Source organism: Myodes glareolus, chromosome 1 (assembly GCF_982192425.1).
Source record: "Myodes glareolus chromosome 1, mMyoGla1.1, whole genome shotgun sequence".
NCBI lineage: Eukaryota > Metazoa > Chordata > Mammalia > Rodentia > Cricetidae > Myodes > Myodes glareolus.
Window position 1 is genome coordinate 112,149,611 of NC_142026.1, and position 20,033 is coordinate 112,169,643.

At 38.5% G+C, this 20,033-nt stretch overlaps 1 protein-coding gene across 5 annotated transcripts in view; it reads left to right on the forward strand.

Moving 5' to 3' along the window:
- Positions 1-19,677, forward strand: part of Eya4 (EYA transcriptional coactivator and phosphatase 4) — a 253,869-nt gene extending 234,192 nt beyond the window's left edge. For 2 of the 5 annotated variants that reach the window (XM_085689272.2, XM_048425350.3), the window contains 6 exons: positions 5,825-5,883; positions 5,991-6,151; positions 7,888-8,002; positions 10,199-10,320; positions 13,088-13,188; positions 16,407-19,677. In XM_085689272.2, the coding sequence (XP_085545398.2) occupies positions 5,825-5,883; positions 5,991-6,151; positions 7,888-8,002; positions 10,199-10,320; positions 13,088-13,188; positions 16,407-16,487 (639 nt within the window). In that variant the 3' untranslated portion in view covers positions 16,488-19,677. The other 3 variants (XM_048425351.3, XM_048425348.3, XM_085689250.2) reach the window with 2 other exon arrangements.
- The last annotated feature ends 356 nt before the right edge of the window (positions 19,678-20,033 follow it).

A 20,033-nucleotide genomic window follows, 5' to 3' on the forward strand; every position in this document is an offset into this window, starting at 1 on the left:
AAAACAGCACAAGAAAATCTAGCCTCAGAGTAGCTATATATATGCCATGATAAAGACCATAATCTTTATGTTAGCAATCTGGTGTATCAGGCATGCAGAAGGTAGAATCTGAAATAATGAAGTAATTTGGACAAAAGTTCCTTACAGATGAATACAATTGGACTAAAATAAAGATTTCCCTTTTTTAAAATGACATGCCTAATTTTTTTAATTTTGTGATTTCACAACAAGGTAAAAGTATTTATCTCTAGCCAAATTATGAACAGAGATTATGATAATTATTGTGACATCTCATCTGGTTTCTAGATATTTTATGTTGAACTTTCCATTAACTGTCAATGCTTTCAAATAAAAAGGACTATCGCTTTGCTTTTCAGAGGGCAAACTATAGGTTCAGTTGCGCAATATATACTATATCTCATATATATATATATATGTCATATGTGTGTCATATATGTCATTGTATAGATGAAATACATGTTGTGTGGGTCCAAGGTTACCAGTTAGCTCAATAATGGGGCCTCTGATTATAAATCAGGTTTGAGGTAAGAGCACAGACTTCTACCCCCAAGCCTTGATGAAACTAGGATAAAAGAAAAAAAAAACATACTTTAGTGAGTGACTTAGATAAGATTTTAGGTAAAAAAATATTTCAGAGACAGGAGATGAAAAATTATTCCATGTGAGCCATAAAATCATGTGCTGAAAGCTACAAGGTCAGAAGTGGTCAGTTGTTGTTTTCTCAGTTCAGTCCATGTTTTCATTGATAATATCTGCTCAAAGAAGCTTTATTTGCTAATGAACAATATGAAAGTTCAGTATCTTTCATCTGTTTATCCATTTTTGTATAATAAGAACTACTAACAACCCTTGTAAAACCCTACTTCAGCTAATTCCACTGCTTGTGATTCCCAGGGATACAGGATGCTTTTACGATGATGCCTGTTAATAAGAAACAATTGAACTTATGTGGAACTTGACATTTTAAATACAGTAATAACTATTTGTTACTTTTCGTGTTCTTAGTATGGATGATCTTAGCTTAAAATGTAAGATGATTAATATTTTCAAAGTTAATAAGAGAAATGAGAAATTGTATATGGTTTTGTCCCAGTTTTATAACATTTATCTCATTTGACTTCTTTTCACTATAAACATGTGAAATAAATGAACTTTAAGCTTTTTCATGGTGTATTAAAAAAAAAAGATGAAATGGGGCAAAGTAGGACTATCATGCCTATCAGATCTCACTGTGATAGAAGAGTGAACTCCACAGAGTGGTCCTCTGAACCCCTTTCAGGCACTGTGGCATAAACACCCCCTTCCAGAAGTGCGTGCACACACACACACACACACACACACACACACACACACACACACACATATATATATATATATATATATATATATATATATATATAAAATAATCAGACTCTAAATAAAATCCTCACCTTTTAGCAGAAGATCAAAATGAGAACGTGAGGGTATCCTAACACAAATATGTAAATCATTTACATGCTTTGAGCACATATTGAAATGTCTATAAAAAGCTGTGGCTATATGTTGAACGTTCAGACTTTTCATCTTATGTGAGATCTTATGTTAAAGGTACTTTATAAATATCATCTGTGATCATTAACAGCAATATTAGACTTATTGAGAAAATATTGGTTTTGACATTTTTCTTCGGGGTGTGTTTTAGAACTCCACAGAAAGACTACTTGACTTAAACTCCACAGTTCAACTCTTCCACTGCACTCCACTTGCCCAGTAAATGATAAACCCAACCCAAACAGCGGTGTGTGCATGTGTTTTTGCACAGGTAGATGAGCCCAGGAAGCACAAACATGTATGGTCAAGTGCTGCACTAATAAGATCTATGCAGTATCTGTCGACTCCATTTGGTAGAGTTACCTACATACCTACCACCCTGTGTGGCTAAATTTTAAACATCACATTTATGTCAATAACCCTTTTGTCGGCAAACTTCTTGCAAAGGCTCCATCACAGAATCAAGCCAAACCTGCTTCTACTGACACACACAATTGCTCAAGACAGTACATATTCTCATTAGCTTACTCTGAGGACCTTTTTTTCTTATATATTTATATCTTAGGATCTCTTGTGGAATTCAAATGTCTATTTGAAACAGTAAATGCTTCAATACTTGGTGGACCATGGCAGTGGCAGCTGTTCCTCTCAGACTTCCTTAAAAGATCCAAATCTGGATTCTGACTAGTCAACACTTCATTCCATTCTGCCCACCCCCAAGCCCAGCGAGAGAATTCTCTCTGTTCAAAAAAATGTTATTTCAGTTAGAATAACTTCCAGAGGAGAAAGCACCAGGGAGTTGGGGTTCACGAAAGTGAGAGAAGAGCCCTGTGGCTTCTAACTGGAATAGATCAGGACCAACCTTGTGGTTATTATAAGACAAATTTAAAGCATTTATGATTAACACCAGAATTATTTCAAACATTTGAGGTCTTTGCTAAGCTATCTTCAAAACCAAAGTTCTTGGATGTTTGGAGGGGGCATTTTAGGTGTGGATTAAAATGATCCCTGCATGGCTCCTCACAGTGAAAGCTAGTTGATGAACAATTATTTATCTTTTCCCTTAAAAATCTAAGTAATTGAAGTTCAAGTTTCTTTAACTGGACCGTAATCCTCGGGCAACTGTCCAGAGTCAACACAGAGAGTTACGAAGCATAAATTTAAAGAGAGTTAGATTTGGAAGACCCTCAAACCTAACTTCAAATACAGAGTGCATGGTCCAATAAGTTTGATATACTGTTGTCCTCAAGGGTAAAAAATGAATTTGGGGGCAAGCTATGTACAAATTAATCATGTGAGTTTAATACTTGAAATGTCAGGGGAGCTTTTCAAAAAATTAAAATCAAAAAGTATTCAAGAAATAACTTCTGGTGGTTGGAGGAACTCACAAAAATCTCCCTGCTCATTTTGGGGAATTTAAATGAGTTTATTACATAAGAAACACATGGAGATTATTTATATGAGGACAGATTTTGGCAGTTCAATGGAGTGAGGAGCGTCAGACATTTATTTCGACCTAAATGCCTCCCAAGAATTTCACCATGTCTGAGCTAGAGAGATGACTCAGTGGCTAAGAGCACTAACTGCCCTTCCATAGATCTGACTTTCAGGACCTATATGGCTGCTCACAACTGTCTGTAACTCCAGTTCCATGGGATCTAACATCTTTTGTGGACTCAAAGGGTACCAGATACACATGTGTTCCGCAGATATTCATGCAGGCAAAACACTCATACACATTAACATTTATTTTTTTAAAGAATATTACCATGTCTGAAGAAGAAATACTTAGGTCATTTTGGACTACTTTGGTGCCTCCATATTCTGGGAAAAATTAAGTTTTCCAGCTGCCATGCTAACTATTTAGATCACTTTAAAGCCCAGTGCAGCAACTTCCTATGCTTGCATCTGATTTTTTTTTTGGGGGGGGGGTGCAATACCTTCTTTCTTAACAGGATAGCCTGCATCCTTCTCAACTAATTGTCATAAAAGGGAATAGCATAGCTCAGGCAGCCCCACTTCCTATCCTAGTCTGTTCTACTCCCTCAACCCATGACATCCACATCTTCCCACAACCCTCACCATCTGGGCTATTAATTTATGTCACTATGGCTTTTTGCCAGGAACTTGAAATGATTGTGGCAATTCTACCAGTTACTATCATTTGTTTAGACTTCTACTGTGTATGTAAGAAGCAATTCTTTTGCTTTTCAACTGGGAGTTATGTTTATTGCTGACTCTTCATTGCACATGGTACTGGATTGCATAATAACACTTTCAAACAAGCATATTATGTACGTTGAGCATATTTCCCCCTCCATATTACCCCTCCTTCCTGTTTTTAAGTTTTGCGTCCAGCTCTTTCATTCCCCAATTTCTGGATAGATTATTTTCTGCGTCTAGAATATGCCTTGGAAAATCAGTGTATCCAGATTATCTCTCCCAGAAGTGCCCTCAGATGATCTCTAGTAAAGAATAATTGTTCTCAGCCCTTACATATGAACATAAGTAGAGATTTATTCAAAACTTGCTAATCCCATAATTTGTACAAAACTTATGAACTATTAAAATAAGTATACCTAGTTTTTTAAAAAGATTTTTTTGTTTTCATTTTATGTTTATAGGCATTTTGCCTGCATGCACGCATGTATGGGTAGCATGTGTATGCAGCAGAAGAGGGTATTGTCAGTTGTCATGGGAGTACTGGAACCTAAAACTGAGGCTTCTGGGAAAGCAGGGAATGCTTTTAAATGCTGGGGCATCTCTCCATCCCAACTACATTTCGAAGTTATATCCCAAAATTTTACTGACTGAGCTTGACACCTAGTTTTGTGTTTTATTGTTTGCTTAGTTCACATTTATTTTATTTTCTTGGGAAAAGAAACTATCCACATCATATGCATGTGGAAGTCAGAGGACGACTCACAGGAGTTGGTTCTCTCCTTCCACTTTGGGGGCTCCTAGGGTCAAACTCAGGTCATCAGGCTCAACAGCTTGCTCTTTACCTGTGGCTGAACCATCCCCTCACCCTCCAGTTCTGTAAGTGCAAGGAAATCTGAGTCAACTTAAATGGGATAAATATGTTCTTTGTGAAAGGCTGACGGCTAGGCATTCAGTGTGTGGCTATAGACACTTCCACGACTATAACAAATTTAAAGTAGAGAGTCTTTCTTAATATGGCACGCTTTCAAATTTTATCATTTTAAATTGATTTTTGAATGATAAGCACTATGTGTAGCATCAAAATCAGTGAGTATATAATAATTTAAAGGAAATATAAGATGCTCAAAAGCTGGGATTGTAACTCAGTAATAAAGCACTTGCATAACATATGCAAAGCTCTACAAGAGTCTAACTTCAATCTCCTACAAAACTCACACTTACACACACACACGCATACACACACACACACACACACACCTTATTGATTTATTGTGAATTGTAATCATTTACATCTATTAACCATGGGCTGATTCCTCTGAGGGCTAGAAATCAAGCCAGCATATTTCACCTTAAATCATATACGATTTTACAGGAACTTTGAAATTATTTAAATACAGAACAGGAATTTTAGAGCCTGGAAGAGGCCGGTTGGAAGCCACTATTTGCTTTTAGCAAACGCTGACTTGAAATCAGATCCAAAATGAGCATCCTTACCAAGTTTATTTTCCTTAGGATTTGGAGCACATTTGGTATGTAAATCTTCACTGTTTTCATTGTATTCATGAAAATTTAAAAATTCTTTTAAAGCTTAATGAAAGGAGAATGTCAGCTCCTACGGCTACTACCTTTGTTCTGTATCAGAAAACCATGACTTTAAGTTAAAAAAAAACATTGTAGCAAAAGGCAGGAAGTCTTGGAAAGCTCACAGGACACCATGTTCTGAGGTCAAGACCCCCTTTTTGCCACCAAGCAAATAATAAATAATAGTGACTACTTGATATTCTCAGACCCATGGCACCTTGTGTGTTTTCAGATTAGCGGGAACACTGATCTCAAAGATTCAAGAGTTCTTCTTCTCAATGACGTTAAGATTAAACTTATTTTTCAAAGTGCTCCAAGTTTTCAGACCGCTTGATGTGACCCTTCTGGATTTAGATCTGAGAAAGGAAGTGGGGCTATTAACCCACATAAGAAAACAAGATTTAGAGGAAGGGATGGATGGGCCCATGCTGCCATCTCGTGGTCATAGTGTGATGTCATGGAATGGTGGAAACCCTTTCTGGTGGTAGATGTGTTTGGTGATGTCTGTCTGCTCTTTCCTTTTTCCCAGGAGTGTGATCAAGTTCACATAGATGATGTTTCCTCAGATGACAACGGTCAGGACTTAAGGTAAGCCGTGCCTTTCAATCTTCCATTTGCTACAGAAATTCAGCCGCGGAGTTTTGCACACGTAATTATTTCTTCTGTTTCTTTTCGATGCATTTCGGGTGCTGCAGTACCTACAGTTTTGCAACTGATGGCTTCCATGCAGCTGCAAGTAGTGCGAACCTTTGTTTGCCAACAGGTGTGAGAGGAGGAGTGGACTGGATGAGGAAGTTGGCTTTTCGCTACAGAAGAGTAAAGGAATTATATAACACATACAAGAACAATGTCGGAGGTACGTGTGGGCCATTCCATCCAGTGTTGGCAACCTGGCTCTAGGTAGAATTCCGGCTGTAGTTTCCTGATGGAGACTGACCTACTGCAGCTAAAGGCTCGCGTTGAAAAGGACCGAGCCTGAATTTTTGCTTTCCTTGAATTACTAGAGGGAAATTGAATGCATCCTTGTGAAAGGGCTTGGCTATTCTGTGAGAAACCCCATTTTCTATCAAGATTTCCAGCAGGATTTTTATTCTGCTTCATCGTCAGTACTCTGATATTATCGATGAAAAACAAACAAAGGAGGGGTAGTGTAAAGCTGAGAGCCATGGTTATTGAAAGAGTGAGTGACCACGTGCAGATGGGGCTGTGCGTTTGTTTTCCAATATTTTCTATCACTGAAACACATTAAATGCTCAGTGAATACTCAGTAAATGTAAAAAAAACAAGACAGAACCAACCACAGACTATGTGAAAATTTGATCCACCAGAAATTGTGTACAGGGAAGACTTTTGTTTCCAAATAGATAACTGAGCCCTGCCCCAGCGCCAGCTTGTATTTCCTAAATTATTCTAATGCTTTGTACAAGATACTTTTGTAAAGCAAAATCAATTTTCTAGGTAAAATCAATTGTAAATAATACATTTACCTTTTTAAAAAAGCTAAACAGTCCTTTGAGAGGTCTGAAACATTTAGTATCTGTGTATATTTTTCCCCATCTTACAGCATAGTATTGTTAAAATTATTTTCAAATTGAGAAGGCTGTTAATATAGTCTTGTGGCTTGGGTACTTTAATCAATAATGTGAGAGTTTTATTTTCTGGCAGCATCTTTTTACTGAAACATGGAAAAATGAAACTTTCTGGAAAGTAAATGTTTTAATTTTAAAGAGTGCCTACTATATGTGGTGTGCATTCGCTCCTGGTATCTGAAATACAATTTGAGTGAGAAACCTTCCTTTTGAATGGATGTTCATGCGATCTCATTTTATCATGAAAGCAGGGCTGCTTTGCTTTTCTCTTTTTTCCTTTTCTTGTTCTTTTTTTGCTTCCCCTCCTTGCTCTTTTCCTTTCATTCAGTGCTGGTGCCTCTTGCATGCTTGTCACCACTGGCGAACATCCCAACATCTCTGTAAACTAAAATTTAACATGCCAACTTCTTCCCACCACTTCTTATGCTGGGATAGTACTCCTTGGGATTTTAAACAGAGCTATCGATTTCTTTTAAAACCCAAAATATCAGTAAGCTCAGGCACAAGTTTGCGAAGCACCGTAGCAACTGCAGACAGATCCTGACAATACTTTTCCAATATGGAACTGTAATTATGAAGAGACAATACTTTTAAGTGGCACATTTGTGTTCCTGGACTGGAGGGACCCCACTGCTCCTCCTGATCCGATGCCTCCCAGCCTCATCAGCAGACTCAGGCCGAGAAGTTGCTGAGCCTTCCAGCTATTGTGTTGAATTCCAGGCTCTGCGAGAGGAAAAAAAAAAAAAAAAAAAAAAACGGGGTCTGCTTTTCATGTGTCATATCTCCACACGACTAGCCAAGTGTGTTGTCTAATAAGAATTCACTGAATGATTTGAGAATAGTCGACTCCGAAAAGATGAATCTATGTTGATAGAAGCCTGCACCTCTTTACTTACAACACAACCAAAATAAAAACTGTTTATTGTAAACAGAAGAGATGCCAAATTCTGTATCACAGAGACAGTGTTCACTCCTGACTGCACTTTGTATTTTGGTGTTTCAGGACTCCTTGGCCCTGCCAAGAGGGATGCGTGGCTGCAATTAAGGGCAGAGATCGAAGGCCTAACAGATTCCTGGCTAACGAATGCACTTAAGTCTTTATCAATTATTAGTACTAGGTAAGTGGGATTGTTGCCCCTCTGCTTCAATTATATGGACGATCTGAGTTCAACAACACAACAAAGCAAAACTGCTTCAGTTCTTAGCAATTCACCGCAATGATTTCAATGTGTGTGTGTGTGTGTGTGTGTGTGTGTGTGATCATAACCACTGATAATCCCACAGGAAAGTTATATAACATGTCATGAGAAGGAAGCAGTGCTGTGATCATCAAAGGATCCAAATCATCCAAAGGATGGTGACAGAATTAAAAAAGGACTTGTAAAAAACCGTGTGGCTTAGGTCTAACAGGTAGAATGCACCATATAAGTGCACCAGGAAAGCACAGGGAAGCTGCTGACCACCGCTAGTCTTCGCAGTGTTTCTACCAACTTGATATAGATAACAAAATTACACCAACTTCAAGTTGTTTTTCAGCTTTGTCCTTTGAACAATAATTCAGCAGGATAAATTTGGAAAAAGTGCTGGTGGGTGAAATTAGTCTTTCTTATTTCTTATTGTATAGTGTTATTTCTGACTTAGGTGAACCGATAAAGATACAGTTAACGCATGTATGTGCATAAGGCATAAAAAGAGGACAGATATCAGATACTTAAAAAGTTTGCAAGAGTGAAAGGAGAGCCTGACACTTAGGACATGGAAGTAAATTTATGTGCCAAGTCTGGCATGTGGTTCCTTCCTGGTAGCAAGATCAGAAACGTCACCAACAACAGAAAATTCTTGTGGTGGGGGCTTGCTTCAGCTTCCTGTGTTGATCTGGGCAGACGCAAACATTCTCTTCAGTTCTTGGTGTCACAATTCTAATGGAAATTCTGACAGACATGAAGTCTCCAGCGTCCAGTTTGGTAGTGCCTGGAATTTGATTCGTAGAAACTACACAAAGGAGAAAACTGCCAAGAATTCAGCCCGTAGAGTCAAGTGGAGGAACAAATTTGTCCATTGCAACTCTTTGAAATGTTGGGCCTAAAATGAGTTAGATTTTACTCTGTGTCTAGAAAGGAAAGGGTCGGGGTAAATGTGTAAGAATCTCAGGTAGGGAGATGAATTCTATGCAAGAATTGTCTGACAGTGAAAGTTGCTTAGGCATTGGGACTTCTGGCATCATGTCTGAAACTGCGACTGATCAACCAGGAGTCAGGGACTTCGGGACTTTAAAATTGTGTACCATCATGGGCATTTCTCCAAAAACTGCACCAACAGCTCATTTATGTAATTTTTATAAAAGAACTTAAAGCCATCTCAAAATTGTGTGGCCTTAGGAAATGATTAAATGAATAGAAATAAAAGGCCTGAAAAAAAAAGAACAAGCCAACAACCACTGGCTACAAAGCTTGCAAAGTTATCCATAGAGTTTAGCGCTAACACATATTTGAAATTTACACAAGACCCAAAAAAATGTAGGGAAAGCAAATTATTTGATGGATTATGTATCAGAGTTCTCAACAAAGTTGAGCTATCATTTATTTTCCTTGTTCTGTGGGTATTCACTAAAGAAGTAACTCCAGGTATAGGAAAGAAAAAACAAAACAAAATAAAAAACAACCTTGAGACAGCATTGTATACAGTCATTAGAAACCAAAACCCATCTAAACATGTTTTTGAAAAATTATGTTGTACCAACTGGCAAGAGAGTTTGCTTGTAGATATTATGAGAATAACAGACAAAAGAAAATGTATGGATAATATGTAATTCCCACTGGGAAAGCAAATTTGTAAATGAAGATTGAAGCTATATCTGAATATGTAATTAATACTGATACCTCTCGATTCCTTCTTTGTATTTGTCCTTTACAAATGTTCTGTCATAGAGTGTTGATAATTTTGAAGGATGCAGCAGCTACTAATATCACATATTATTTAGTAAATGGTGAAGCTTCATGTCAAGCCGCCTCTCCAAACTTCCAAAGTTTGTCTTACTTCTCTTTCTCCTCATCACTGTAGAGTTAAAGAACTTTGAAGAGAATCTTGCTCTGACAAACATAATGGAGACTTTTAAATGTCAGAAAACGGTCTTGGGTTATGAATTGTTCTCAACAATCTGCCACTTTAGGGGGAGTGTGTTGGCTGATAGCACTGGTGGTTAAAGACTGAAAGAAGTGGTCTCCTCCTGCATTTACAAACAGTGGCAATTTTCAGTCTTACTGCTAGAAGTTATTTACACTAGAAAGCAAATCCGTGCATTTCCTCCCTGTCAGGAGTAACTGTGTAAACGTCTTGGTAACGACAACGCAGCTGATCCCGGCCCTGGCCAAGATCCTGCTCTACAGCCTAGGAGGTGCTTTTCCCATTGAGAACATTTACAGTGCAACGAAAATAGGTAAGGGAACTATTTGAAATGTAGTCACATCTGTGTTTGGAGTCTTCCACAACTGTATTTATATTTCTGAATGATTCTCTCTTAAGCAGTTTTCCATTAGCACATCCAGAAAATTTGGGAACACTTCAAATAACAGAATCACATGTAATTCATGATGCATGTGTATATTTTATGAGAGCTCTTAGCTGTAAAATGCTGAACTTGGTGTTTAGGTAATCCTAACTTATTCTGTTCATTTTATACAATATTCTAACTATATTATCTGAGTAATACATGCGCCAACCACAGTACTTAATTGTTCAATCACTATGAAATGGAATTATGTCTTTGCATAGTCAATAATACTGGTCTAAGGTAAAAAATAAAAATACTATTTTGGCATCATTGGGAAGCCTCAGATTAATTCTACCCGCAATCAAAAAATAATTTCAGGAACAAGTGAAAATTTTTCATAAAGCAAAATACATAATTTTTACTTGTGTACCTGGAATATACATTTCTTGCCAGTACACAGAAGGACTCAAATAACTGCAATCTGCTTCCTAGGTAAAATACATCTATGGAGTCATATTCATCTTTAAATATGGTTTGCAGAGTCTGACTTCCAATTATCATTCAAAATAAAACTTGTCAAGTTCTGACATTTTGATAGAATTTAAAGAAGACAGGATATATGTCCCATTGTGGAGGAAATGCCTGGGAAAATAACTAGGCTATGCCATGTGCCCTAAACGGCAACAAAATTACCTCCTAGTACTTTGACAAGTTCAAAATCCTAAACCTCCCACCATCATAAGTAGCCCTAGGTCTTGTGAAGATTGCAGCCATGTGGGGGGAACAGTTAGTTAGGGAGAGCCAGACTTTATTAAGGTATATGTCACCTTGTCATGCACATTCCAAATCAGACCCTAGACTCCAATCCCATACTATGTTCTGTGAAGATACATACATTATACTTGTAAGATTGACAGATAGAATGTGATTTTTCTTTTTGACAACACAAATGATGTTTTTTATCCAAATAAACATTTCTTTTACTTAAAGGTTAATATTTTTCCCATTGACCAAATTTGTTCCACTGAACCCGAGAAAGAAATTATTGGTTTTCCCTTGTCATTAGTAATTTTTGTTTTAGCATCCTGAACTAGCAGATTAAGGAAGAAAAAAGGCAAAAGTAGTGATGGCTGCAGGAACATTCTTGGCATGGGATTCGGGAAAAGATGCCAATGTTGTAAAGATAAGGCAGGAGCAAGGTCTCTGCAGCTATACCTCAGGGTGCAGTCAGCGAGTCTGCTGCAGTCCAGCTGTGGTCAGTTGGACAGCACACTTGATGTAATTAATCTGACTATATGTGCGCTCACATACTTGTTTAAAGGAGTCATTTATCAAGGTAAATCTGTTAGTATTCCCTCTTTCCTTAGAGATAAGACTTCACTTTTCTCCAACTGACTTTGGAGAAGTCAAATTTAAACTCCAAATTTATCCAAAAGATAAATTAGATAAAACTGGTTCTTAGAATGGATTAAACAAATGCTGTAGAAACTTTTATTTGCCCATAAAAGGTGCTTCACTGCTCTTTCAGTGGAGTTAAAAACACACTAACGTTTTATCAGGGTCAAATTCTCAAGCCTACTGTCTTTCTTTCTTTTTTATTTTTCCATTCAAAAATTTACACTTCCTCCCTTCCTCCCATTCCCCTCCCCCTCCCCCACTCATCCTCCTCCCTCCCCTTCCCTCCTTAAGAGAGGGCAGGGTACCCTGCCCTGTGGAAAGTCTAAGGCCCTCCCCACTCCAACCAGGCCTAGGAAAGTGTGCATCCAAATAGACTAGGGTCCCAAATCCCAGTACATGCAGTAGAAACAAGTCCCAGTGCCATTATCGATGGTTTCTCAGTTAGCCCCCATTGGCAGCCAGAATCAGAGAGTCCGGTTTGATCACATGCTCTTTCAGTCCAAGTCCAGCTGGATTTGGTGAGCTCCCATTAGAACAGGCACACTGTCTCAGTGTGTGGACCAACCCCTGGCAGTCCTGACTTCCTTGCTCATCTTCTCCCTCCTTCTGCCCTTCAACTGGACCTTGGGAGTTCAGTCCGTTGCTCTGATGAGGGTCTCTGTCTCTATCTCCATCCCTCGCCGGATGAATATTCTGTGGTGATATTCGAGATAATCATCAGTGTAATAGTGGGGCAAGGACAGTTCAGGCACCCTCTCCTCCGCTGCCCAAGGACCTAGCTAGGACATGCCCATGGACACCTGGGATTCCCCCTAGAGCCAAATCTCTTGCCAACCCTAAAATGTCTCCCTTAATGTAGATATCTTCTTCCCTGCTCCTATATCTGTCCTCCCTCCACCTCTACCCTCCCACTCCCTCAAGCTCTCCCCAGTCTTTCCCTTCTCCCTTCTCTCTCCCCCTCTCCCCTTCCTTCCATAGACTATCAAAAGCATTTGTTTAATGATCTATCCTAAATAAAAAGCAATATTATTGCAATGTGTTTGTTGATTTCTAAATGCAGGGATCATAAGGTCATAATGCTCAAACATTGTTCAAGAGGCATTAATTTAACACTTTGTGAATCTCTAGGTTAATGAGTGCCATGGCCGGAAGAATAAGCAATGCATTGTTTTTCAGGCAAGGAAAGCTGTTTTGAGCGTATAGTGTCCAGATTTGGCACTAACATAACTTATGTTGTGATCGGAGACGGCCGAGACGAAGAGCACGCAGCTAAGCAGGTAATTTCGCTCTGAACTTTATCTCGTTTATCTTCCAGGAAAAGAAAGTTGCTTTGAACGAATAATGCAGAGGTTTGGCAGAAAAGTAGTATATGTTGTAATTGGGGATGGTGTAGAAGAAGAGCAGGCAGCGAAAAAGGTAACTTGTCTCAAGCAATGTTGGTGTGGTACTTCTAGTGCAAGCCTTTCTGTCTGCATTCCTGTAGTTTGGCCCAGTGGCAGCTTGACAAGTGATTGACATTTACAGATGCAAATCAATAAGAGCATGAGAGCCGATGTTGACCTGCAAATAAACCATTTGGAGTCCAGCATTTTATGCCTGGAATTTGCTAGGAAATACAGGACAATTAATTGATATTTATTCACTTATATATAACTATATAAGAAATATATTCATAAACTTAGAGCATACATTTAACACACACACACACACACATTTACGAGTGCACATAGAGACAATTTTTTTTAAAAAAACTCATTAAATGTACCAGATGAAGAAATTTAACAAACTCGTAACACAGCTAGCAAGGGTGGCCCATGACTCTCAAATGCCACATGTTCCTCGTGAGTGCCTGGAGACAGATCGGTTCCCTGATAATGAATCCTGAAGACAGACTTGACAGCTGAAAGGGAACTTAAGAGGCCTTAGTCAGCGGGGTTGGAATTGGAGCATTCTTCATACTTTTTGTGCCAACTTGTTTTGGAGTCAAACTGGCATTGTCCCTTCCATCTAGAAGTTTCTCATGTATTTCAGTGAATCACTGGTAGTTAAGTGCCAAGCAGCTGGGTTTGAGCATATTCAGAAGATCTCATAGGCCCTACTGATTTAAATGAGCCTTTTTTTTAATCTGATGCATGTTTCTAATGAGGAACCATGGTAGTAGTTAAATCACAATGTGATTGGTTCAGCATCAGAAGAGGATGATATGAGGTTTGTTCTCCACACTAAGGAACACAAACCTGTGCCCTCTATTTCCTTCCCTGGAGGGCCGAAAAATTTAAAACAAAACAAAAACCTGTAAATGGCATTTTAGCATATAAAGACAATGTTATACTTCTCATATATGGACGATCTAAATCACTTTCTAATAAAACCTCCAAACACAGATATCACAGCGTAAACTCAATTTCTATTTTCTATAGAATAATTCGGACAGGCAGTTTCATAGAAGAGTTTATGAGCATAACAGAAAGATAAATGATTGATGTATCCAGTCAACTCAAACCCAGGGAACTGAAGAAAGGGGAAGGGTTCTACTTAAAAGGTTTGCAGGCATCCTAGGGCAGCTGTCTTCTAGAGTCCCCATGCTTTCCCATTCTGTTCCAAGAGCTAGTGACATGGAACTCCCTGAGTGTTAATTAGCAGTGGCTGTGACTCAAGACAGCACACTGGTCCCAAGGACATTCTGTGTAAGGTCAGCCCTGCAGCCTCAAACAACCCAACCTGCCCCGCTGCCTGCTGCTTGAGGTGTTTAAGTCGCACACAGTTGTCGTCTTTTCTGGACTCTATGAATGTCTATTTTATGGGAGTTCATTGTTTGAATTTTTCATGTTGGCATTACAATCACACAGAACAAAGAACAGACCCTTCGACAAATACGAGTAGTCTTTAACCTCTGTGAAATTTATTGCTCTCGTGCTCAGAACTAGGAAAGTTCACAAGCCAATAAGCAACGTGTGCCTTTCAGAATCATGACTTACCAAGTCCATGCTACTTATCCACACTGGGGATGGTAGATTCTGAAGATGCCCTCTGCTGTGCAGCGGCAGGGGCAGAAAGCTTGACTCCAAATGGATCCCAACTTGGGATAGAATGCTGTTTTCAAATGGTTGTTTAACTGGGTGAAGTTTGGGTGATGGGTGAAGGCTGTGAATCTGTTTGGAAATACAGGTGGCTGGTTGCCCTAGTGCCCAGAATGCATGCTTTTTTTTTTCTTAACGTAGAAGTAATCGCATGTGCAGATATACTGAGTACTGTTTGATTGTTACAAATAGATCTGAGCTGAAATGCAAAATGTTACCCTTCTCAAAATTCTTTGCTCTAATTGAACTAAAACATGTGTTTGTGAAATCAAAGAGGAAAAAAGGTCAGATCTTAACAATAACAATCACTGCACTCCCCCTCAAGATGCACATGAGATGTATATGCAAATTTTAATATTTCTAAAAGCCAAAGAAGCAAGTAGAGCCAGCTTTAATAATATCTATTAATTGGTCTAATCTGTTCCAAATATTATATATCTACATCTAGTCTATATGAGAATTATTGACATGATCCTAGATTCCTGTGTTGGCCTTAGTCTGGTTTTTAAATTCATAGTGTATTTTAAATTGGATTAAACATATTTCAAGCATTCATAACCACATGTTGGTGGTGGTTACCATGCTGAGCAGCAAAAATTATGTAGTAGTAGTGATTATAATAAACTTTCATATAAAAGTAACATATATATATATTTATTTATTTCCACTGCATATTGACTACATTCCCTTCACATATGTCCTAGAAGATGTTTTAAGTTCAAACTAACAAATAATGCTATCGTTTTGTAATTTACTACAGTATATTTTCATTATTATTATTTCCAATGAGGTCTCCTCAGATATTACTTCCAATCAGTCTCCTCTGTAAATCATGAATGGCACATCTGTAGTGCATACTAATGCATCTCTGGAGGCCACAAACCAGTGTGCCATCTAAGAGTTGTCTATCCACATGGGGATGGTATGTCCCCATTAAAACATGGAAGTTTAAGTCCTCTTCCTCTCAGTCTTGAAATAAACCAAGTCATATACTGGTTTAAGTTATTAATTACCCTAGACAAGTTGAATATTATCAATTCCAATGTTGATTTAGTTCTGCTCCAAATTGTTCCATAGGTAGGAATTCACTCTTTTTTTCCCCTGCCATTACCAAAGGCCTCTGAGTTTAGGAAGATCATAGTCTAATTTTCTCTTATTTTTAACCAAGAAATCAATTTTTAAAAGTAGCATGCTGATAGAGAGTTTATCACTCATCCATGCAAGAGTTGTATGTCATCTGGCTTTCCCCAGTGTTGACCTTGGTAATTCTGATTTACAGAGTAGAGATTAAACCATGTAGGAAACACCGTGGTGACTGTTCTGCATTAAAATCCAGTTCAGATCTATTTCTCGACTCCATAGAAATTCCGCATTGGCGCTAGCTAGCAGGCCTCCACCTGTGGCTCTCCCTCCATTAAACCCCCTCCCTTGAATTCGGGTGAACACCACACCCTGGTGTGTGCTGCTGTCTCCATGGAATGATGGTTGTGATCTGTCTCCATTCTTCGTTCCTGCCCCCTCCCTCTCTCCTCTCCCCTTGTCTTGACCGCACAGCACAACATGCCCTTTTGGAGGATATCAAGCCACTCGGACCTCTTGGCTCTACATCAAGCACTGGAATTAGAGTATTTGTAACTGTATTCTCTAGCTGGGGATCCATTGGTTGTTGTTTTTTTTTTATATTTCAAGTACACTGAATTTTTATGTGTGATCCAATGCCGCTGGCTTCTTCTCCACATATAAATGGTCTTAAAGGATGAAATCATACTTGGAATGAGAACTCCAGAGTGAAGAATTCAGGTTGCTGAATGGAATTAAACTTTAGTGCTGCAGAAAGGAAACTCTATGGTCTTATTATCTTTACAATACTTTCATGGTTTAAAAAAAAAGTCTGTGGAGGTTGCTGACACCCACCAAATGAGTCCTAACTGGAATTAACAGCTTTAGTAAGGAACTTGAACCCTCCAGACCACAGCACCTGTTCTGCCTCTGACAAGGTGGTCGAAAACATTCCTCAAAATGGGAGCTCTTCTCACCCCTGAGGTTTGAATCTGACTTTTAGCCTACCTAGCCCAGAAAATCTGAATCTGAATGCACTCAGACTGTATAGCGACAGTCCTATCTAGACCTGTAATTTGTGTAAATTATTGATGGAAATACTTTACTGTGACTTTATTAGCAGCTGACTCTGAAAGTGGATGCAATTGTTCTTTTGTTTGTCGGGGTGGGAAGAGGGCCAGGGAAATGGGAATATAATATTGTCTCTTTTTTAAGTTTGGCAAAGAGAATGTTCATACTGATGTGTTGTGCCTTAAAGACAAGACAGCGTTTGTGTGTTACAATGTAACTTTGGTTAAAGACTCTGTAGATAATGAAAGACAAAACAAACAAACAAACATTAAACCAAAAACAAACAAATAAACAAAAAGCTTTGTAATAATCATTGACATGACAAAATTTAAAATTCAGACTATCAGTTTAATACTGAATCATCAACAAACTGAGGATTTGTTAGAATGAGAAACCAACGGTAATAATACAAGAAGGCTTGCATCTTATTTGGGTTCTGAATGGTTCCAGTAATAGGTAAGAGTCAACTATCTCAACATTAATAAACAAAGGGTTTGGGAAACAGTGAATTCCTTATTTCTAAAGTGAAATATATGTTGATGTCTCAAGTATCCTTTCTTAGAGTTTTCTGGAAGAAAACTAAGAGCCATATTCATGTCAATTTACCCCATTTTAATTTAAGATTCTGAACGTGTGTAAATTGCTTAGAGGAAGAATCATTAGCAAATATCCTTCAAGTCAGTTTTATAATATGCTATGGCTATAGTTTGACATGCACCTTGAGTGGACACGACAGAACACATTTGTCTTCCGTGCCATTGCAAAAACGATGATAGTGATAGAAGGTGGGTATATCAGATAACTCCCAAGGGAAAAATCACTGAGTCTATGAAATTTTTTTATAGGATATCATCATTAATTCATTATCAGACAAGCTAGATCTTGACAACATCACCAGATCTCAACAGTAAAGGTGATTAGCTCTCCTTGGAACACATCAGTCCAGGGTCTTCCCATATACTGACAGGAATACATCGGTTTCCTCTTAGTATGGTTGCTGAACAAGGCCTGCATTCATTGCCAGGAGAGCTTGCCATCACTGTGTCTGCACGTCTTTTTGTTTTGTTGGTGTGTAGCCCATGTTGGCGACACAATACAGATTCTCTAATTGGCTATGACATGGTTGGCCTTGAGGAAATTCATGACTTCAAGAAGTAAAATATGCTAATGGTATAAACACCCGAAGCTCTGTGCTCTGAACGGCGTCAGATGGACCCTAGAGTCCAGCTGTTAGTGCCCCTCATCTGAGGCTAGTTCATGACAGCTCATCGCCTGAGACTTCTGCAACTCAACGAAGACAAATGCTTTGCTCAAACATTGCAATGAGTACTCTGGAGGGAGAGCGGTGTTTCTTTAGAGAATGATAAGGCCCTGTTTGGGGTAGAAAGATAATGAGATAATTCTGCAGAAGGTAGGGATTCCATATATGATCCTTATAGTTTAAATGTGGCCTTTGGCTACCCTTTCCCGTAATGCAATAGTGGCTAATTATGATGGGAATATTTTAATCCTAGTAATATGGACAATAAATTTTACATTTCTGCTGGTCTTCAGCTTGAAAATGGGTAAAAGATTAAAGACTATTTTTTTATTACCTGTACTCATTTGTGAACTTACACCTTAAATATTTATTACTATGACTCAAATGAAGTTAGTTCGGCACACAGCCAGGTTCTCTTATGGATAGACTTGTGGCCCTGCATCAAGAGTTTTAATTCTTTTTAGAATCTGATGAACAAGAGGCTTCTAACACTGCTCCACTTGAGGGCCAGACAGACTCCCCTTTCCCAAGGACTCCGAGGACTGGCTGCTGGCATACTTCTTCCTCCCAGAGGAGGCCGCCAGTGCAACACCTGCAAGTGAGGTTGATGGGAAATAGCGCAGCAATGGTGGCAGCCAGAGAGCCATGGGCCCAATCTGGTCATGTGATCTTGAACAAGTTCAGACTACAACTCTTCCCTTCCCACCTTAGGACCGAAAAATCCTCTTTCTTTCTCGAAAAACAAGAAAAACATAACCCTAGACAACCAACAGTAAAGAAAGCAGCCCCACGGGCAGTCCCTACATTCTGTTTTTGTGTAGAATACTGTGCCTTGTTGTAAATGAGTTTGAAAACTGTTCTCCAACTAAGGTGGGGTTTGGGCTATTACATATTCAAACATGGTATGATATTAGAAAAACAAGAACTGCCTTATATTGCACCTTAAAAATATCAAGACCCTATCACTTGAGTAATAAAATAGGTGGCCTGGCTATAATATTATAGCACACATCTAAAATGATAAAAACCGAAGAAATGTGGTAACCCAATTCAGAGGTTAAAAAATATATATATAAGATTTTAAGATTGTCTGGTCTGTGCACAAAAATAGGTATTAACTGTCTGGTGAGCTAAGATCAAAATAGCTTCAACAGCATGCCCTACCGTGGCGTTGTAATGAAGCCTACTTGTTTATGAATATGGCATTTTCTTTTCAACACAAACGTAAGCATCATGAGCCAAAGTTGCATTTTGACTCCTAATTATGGTGGTGTTGGAGGGATCTCACAGTCGAAGTCAAGGGTTTCTGTTATGTATTAGTAAAGTTATAGATTATTGGGGCCTACATAATTTAAAGAAATGTAAATTAATATTAAAAGCTTGTAAAAATATGTACATCTTTACTATTTCTCAATAAATCCCTTTGCAACTGTTGTCATTTTCTTCACGCTTCCATTTTGTGGAGTTTGAATGAACGTGTATTGCTTCTAAGTCAGATGGAATCCATATTTAAGTCTCAGAATGTAGTGTTTCTTTTTTATGCCTGTGCTGAAGAGTTTTCATTGAAGGCAAAATGAATTATAATACAGTAACTGTTGCTTCTGAACACGTGAAAGTTTGTGAAGATGTGATTTGCATGCGGGAATCGTCAGTCGTTAAAGACAATCACAGTACAGCCACAAGTCTTTTTAACAATGTGGTATTATCTATTTGAATTTGTATGCATTTATTATATGTTTATTTTTGTATATCTGAATGTGTGTGGGTGTGCACATGCCATGCCCCGCATG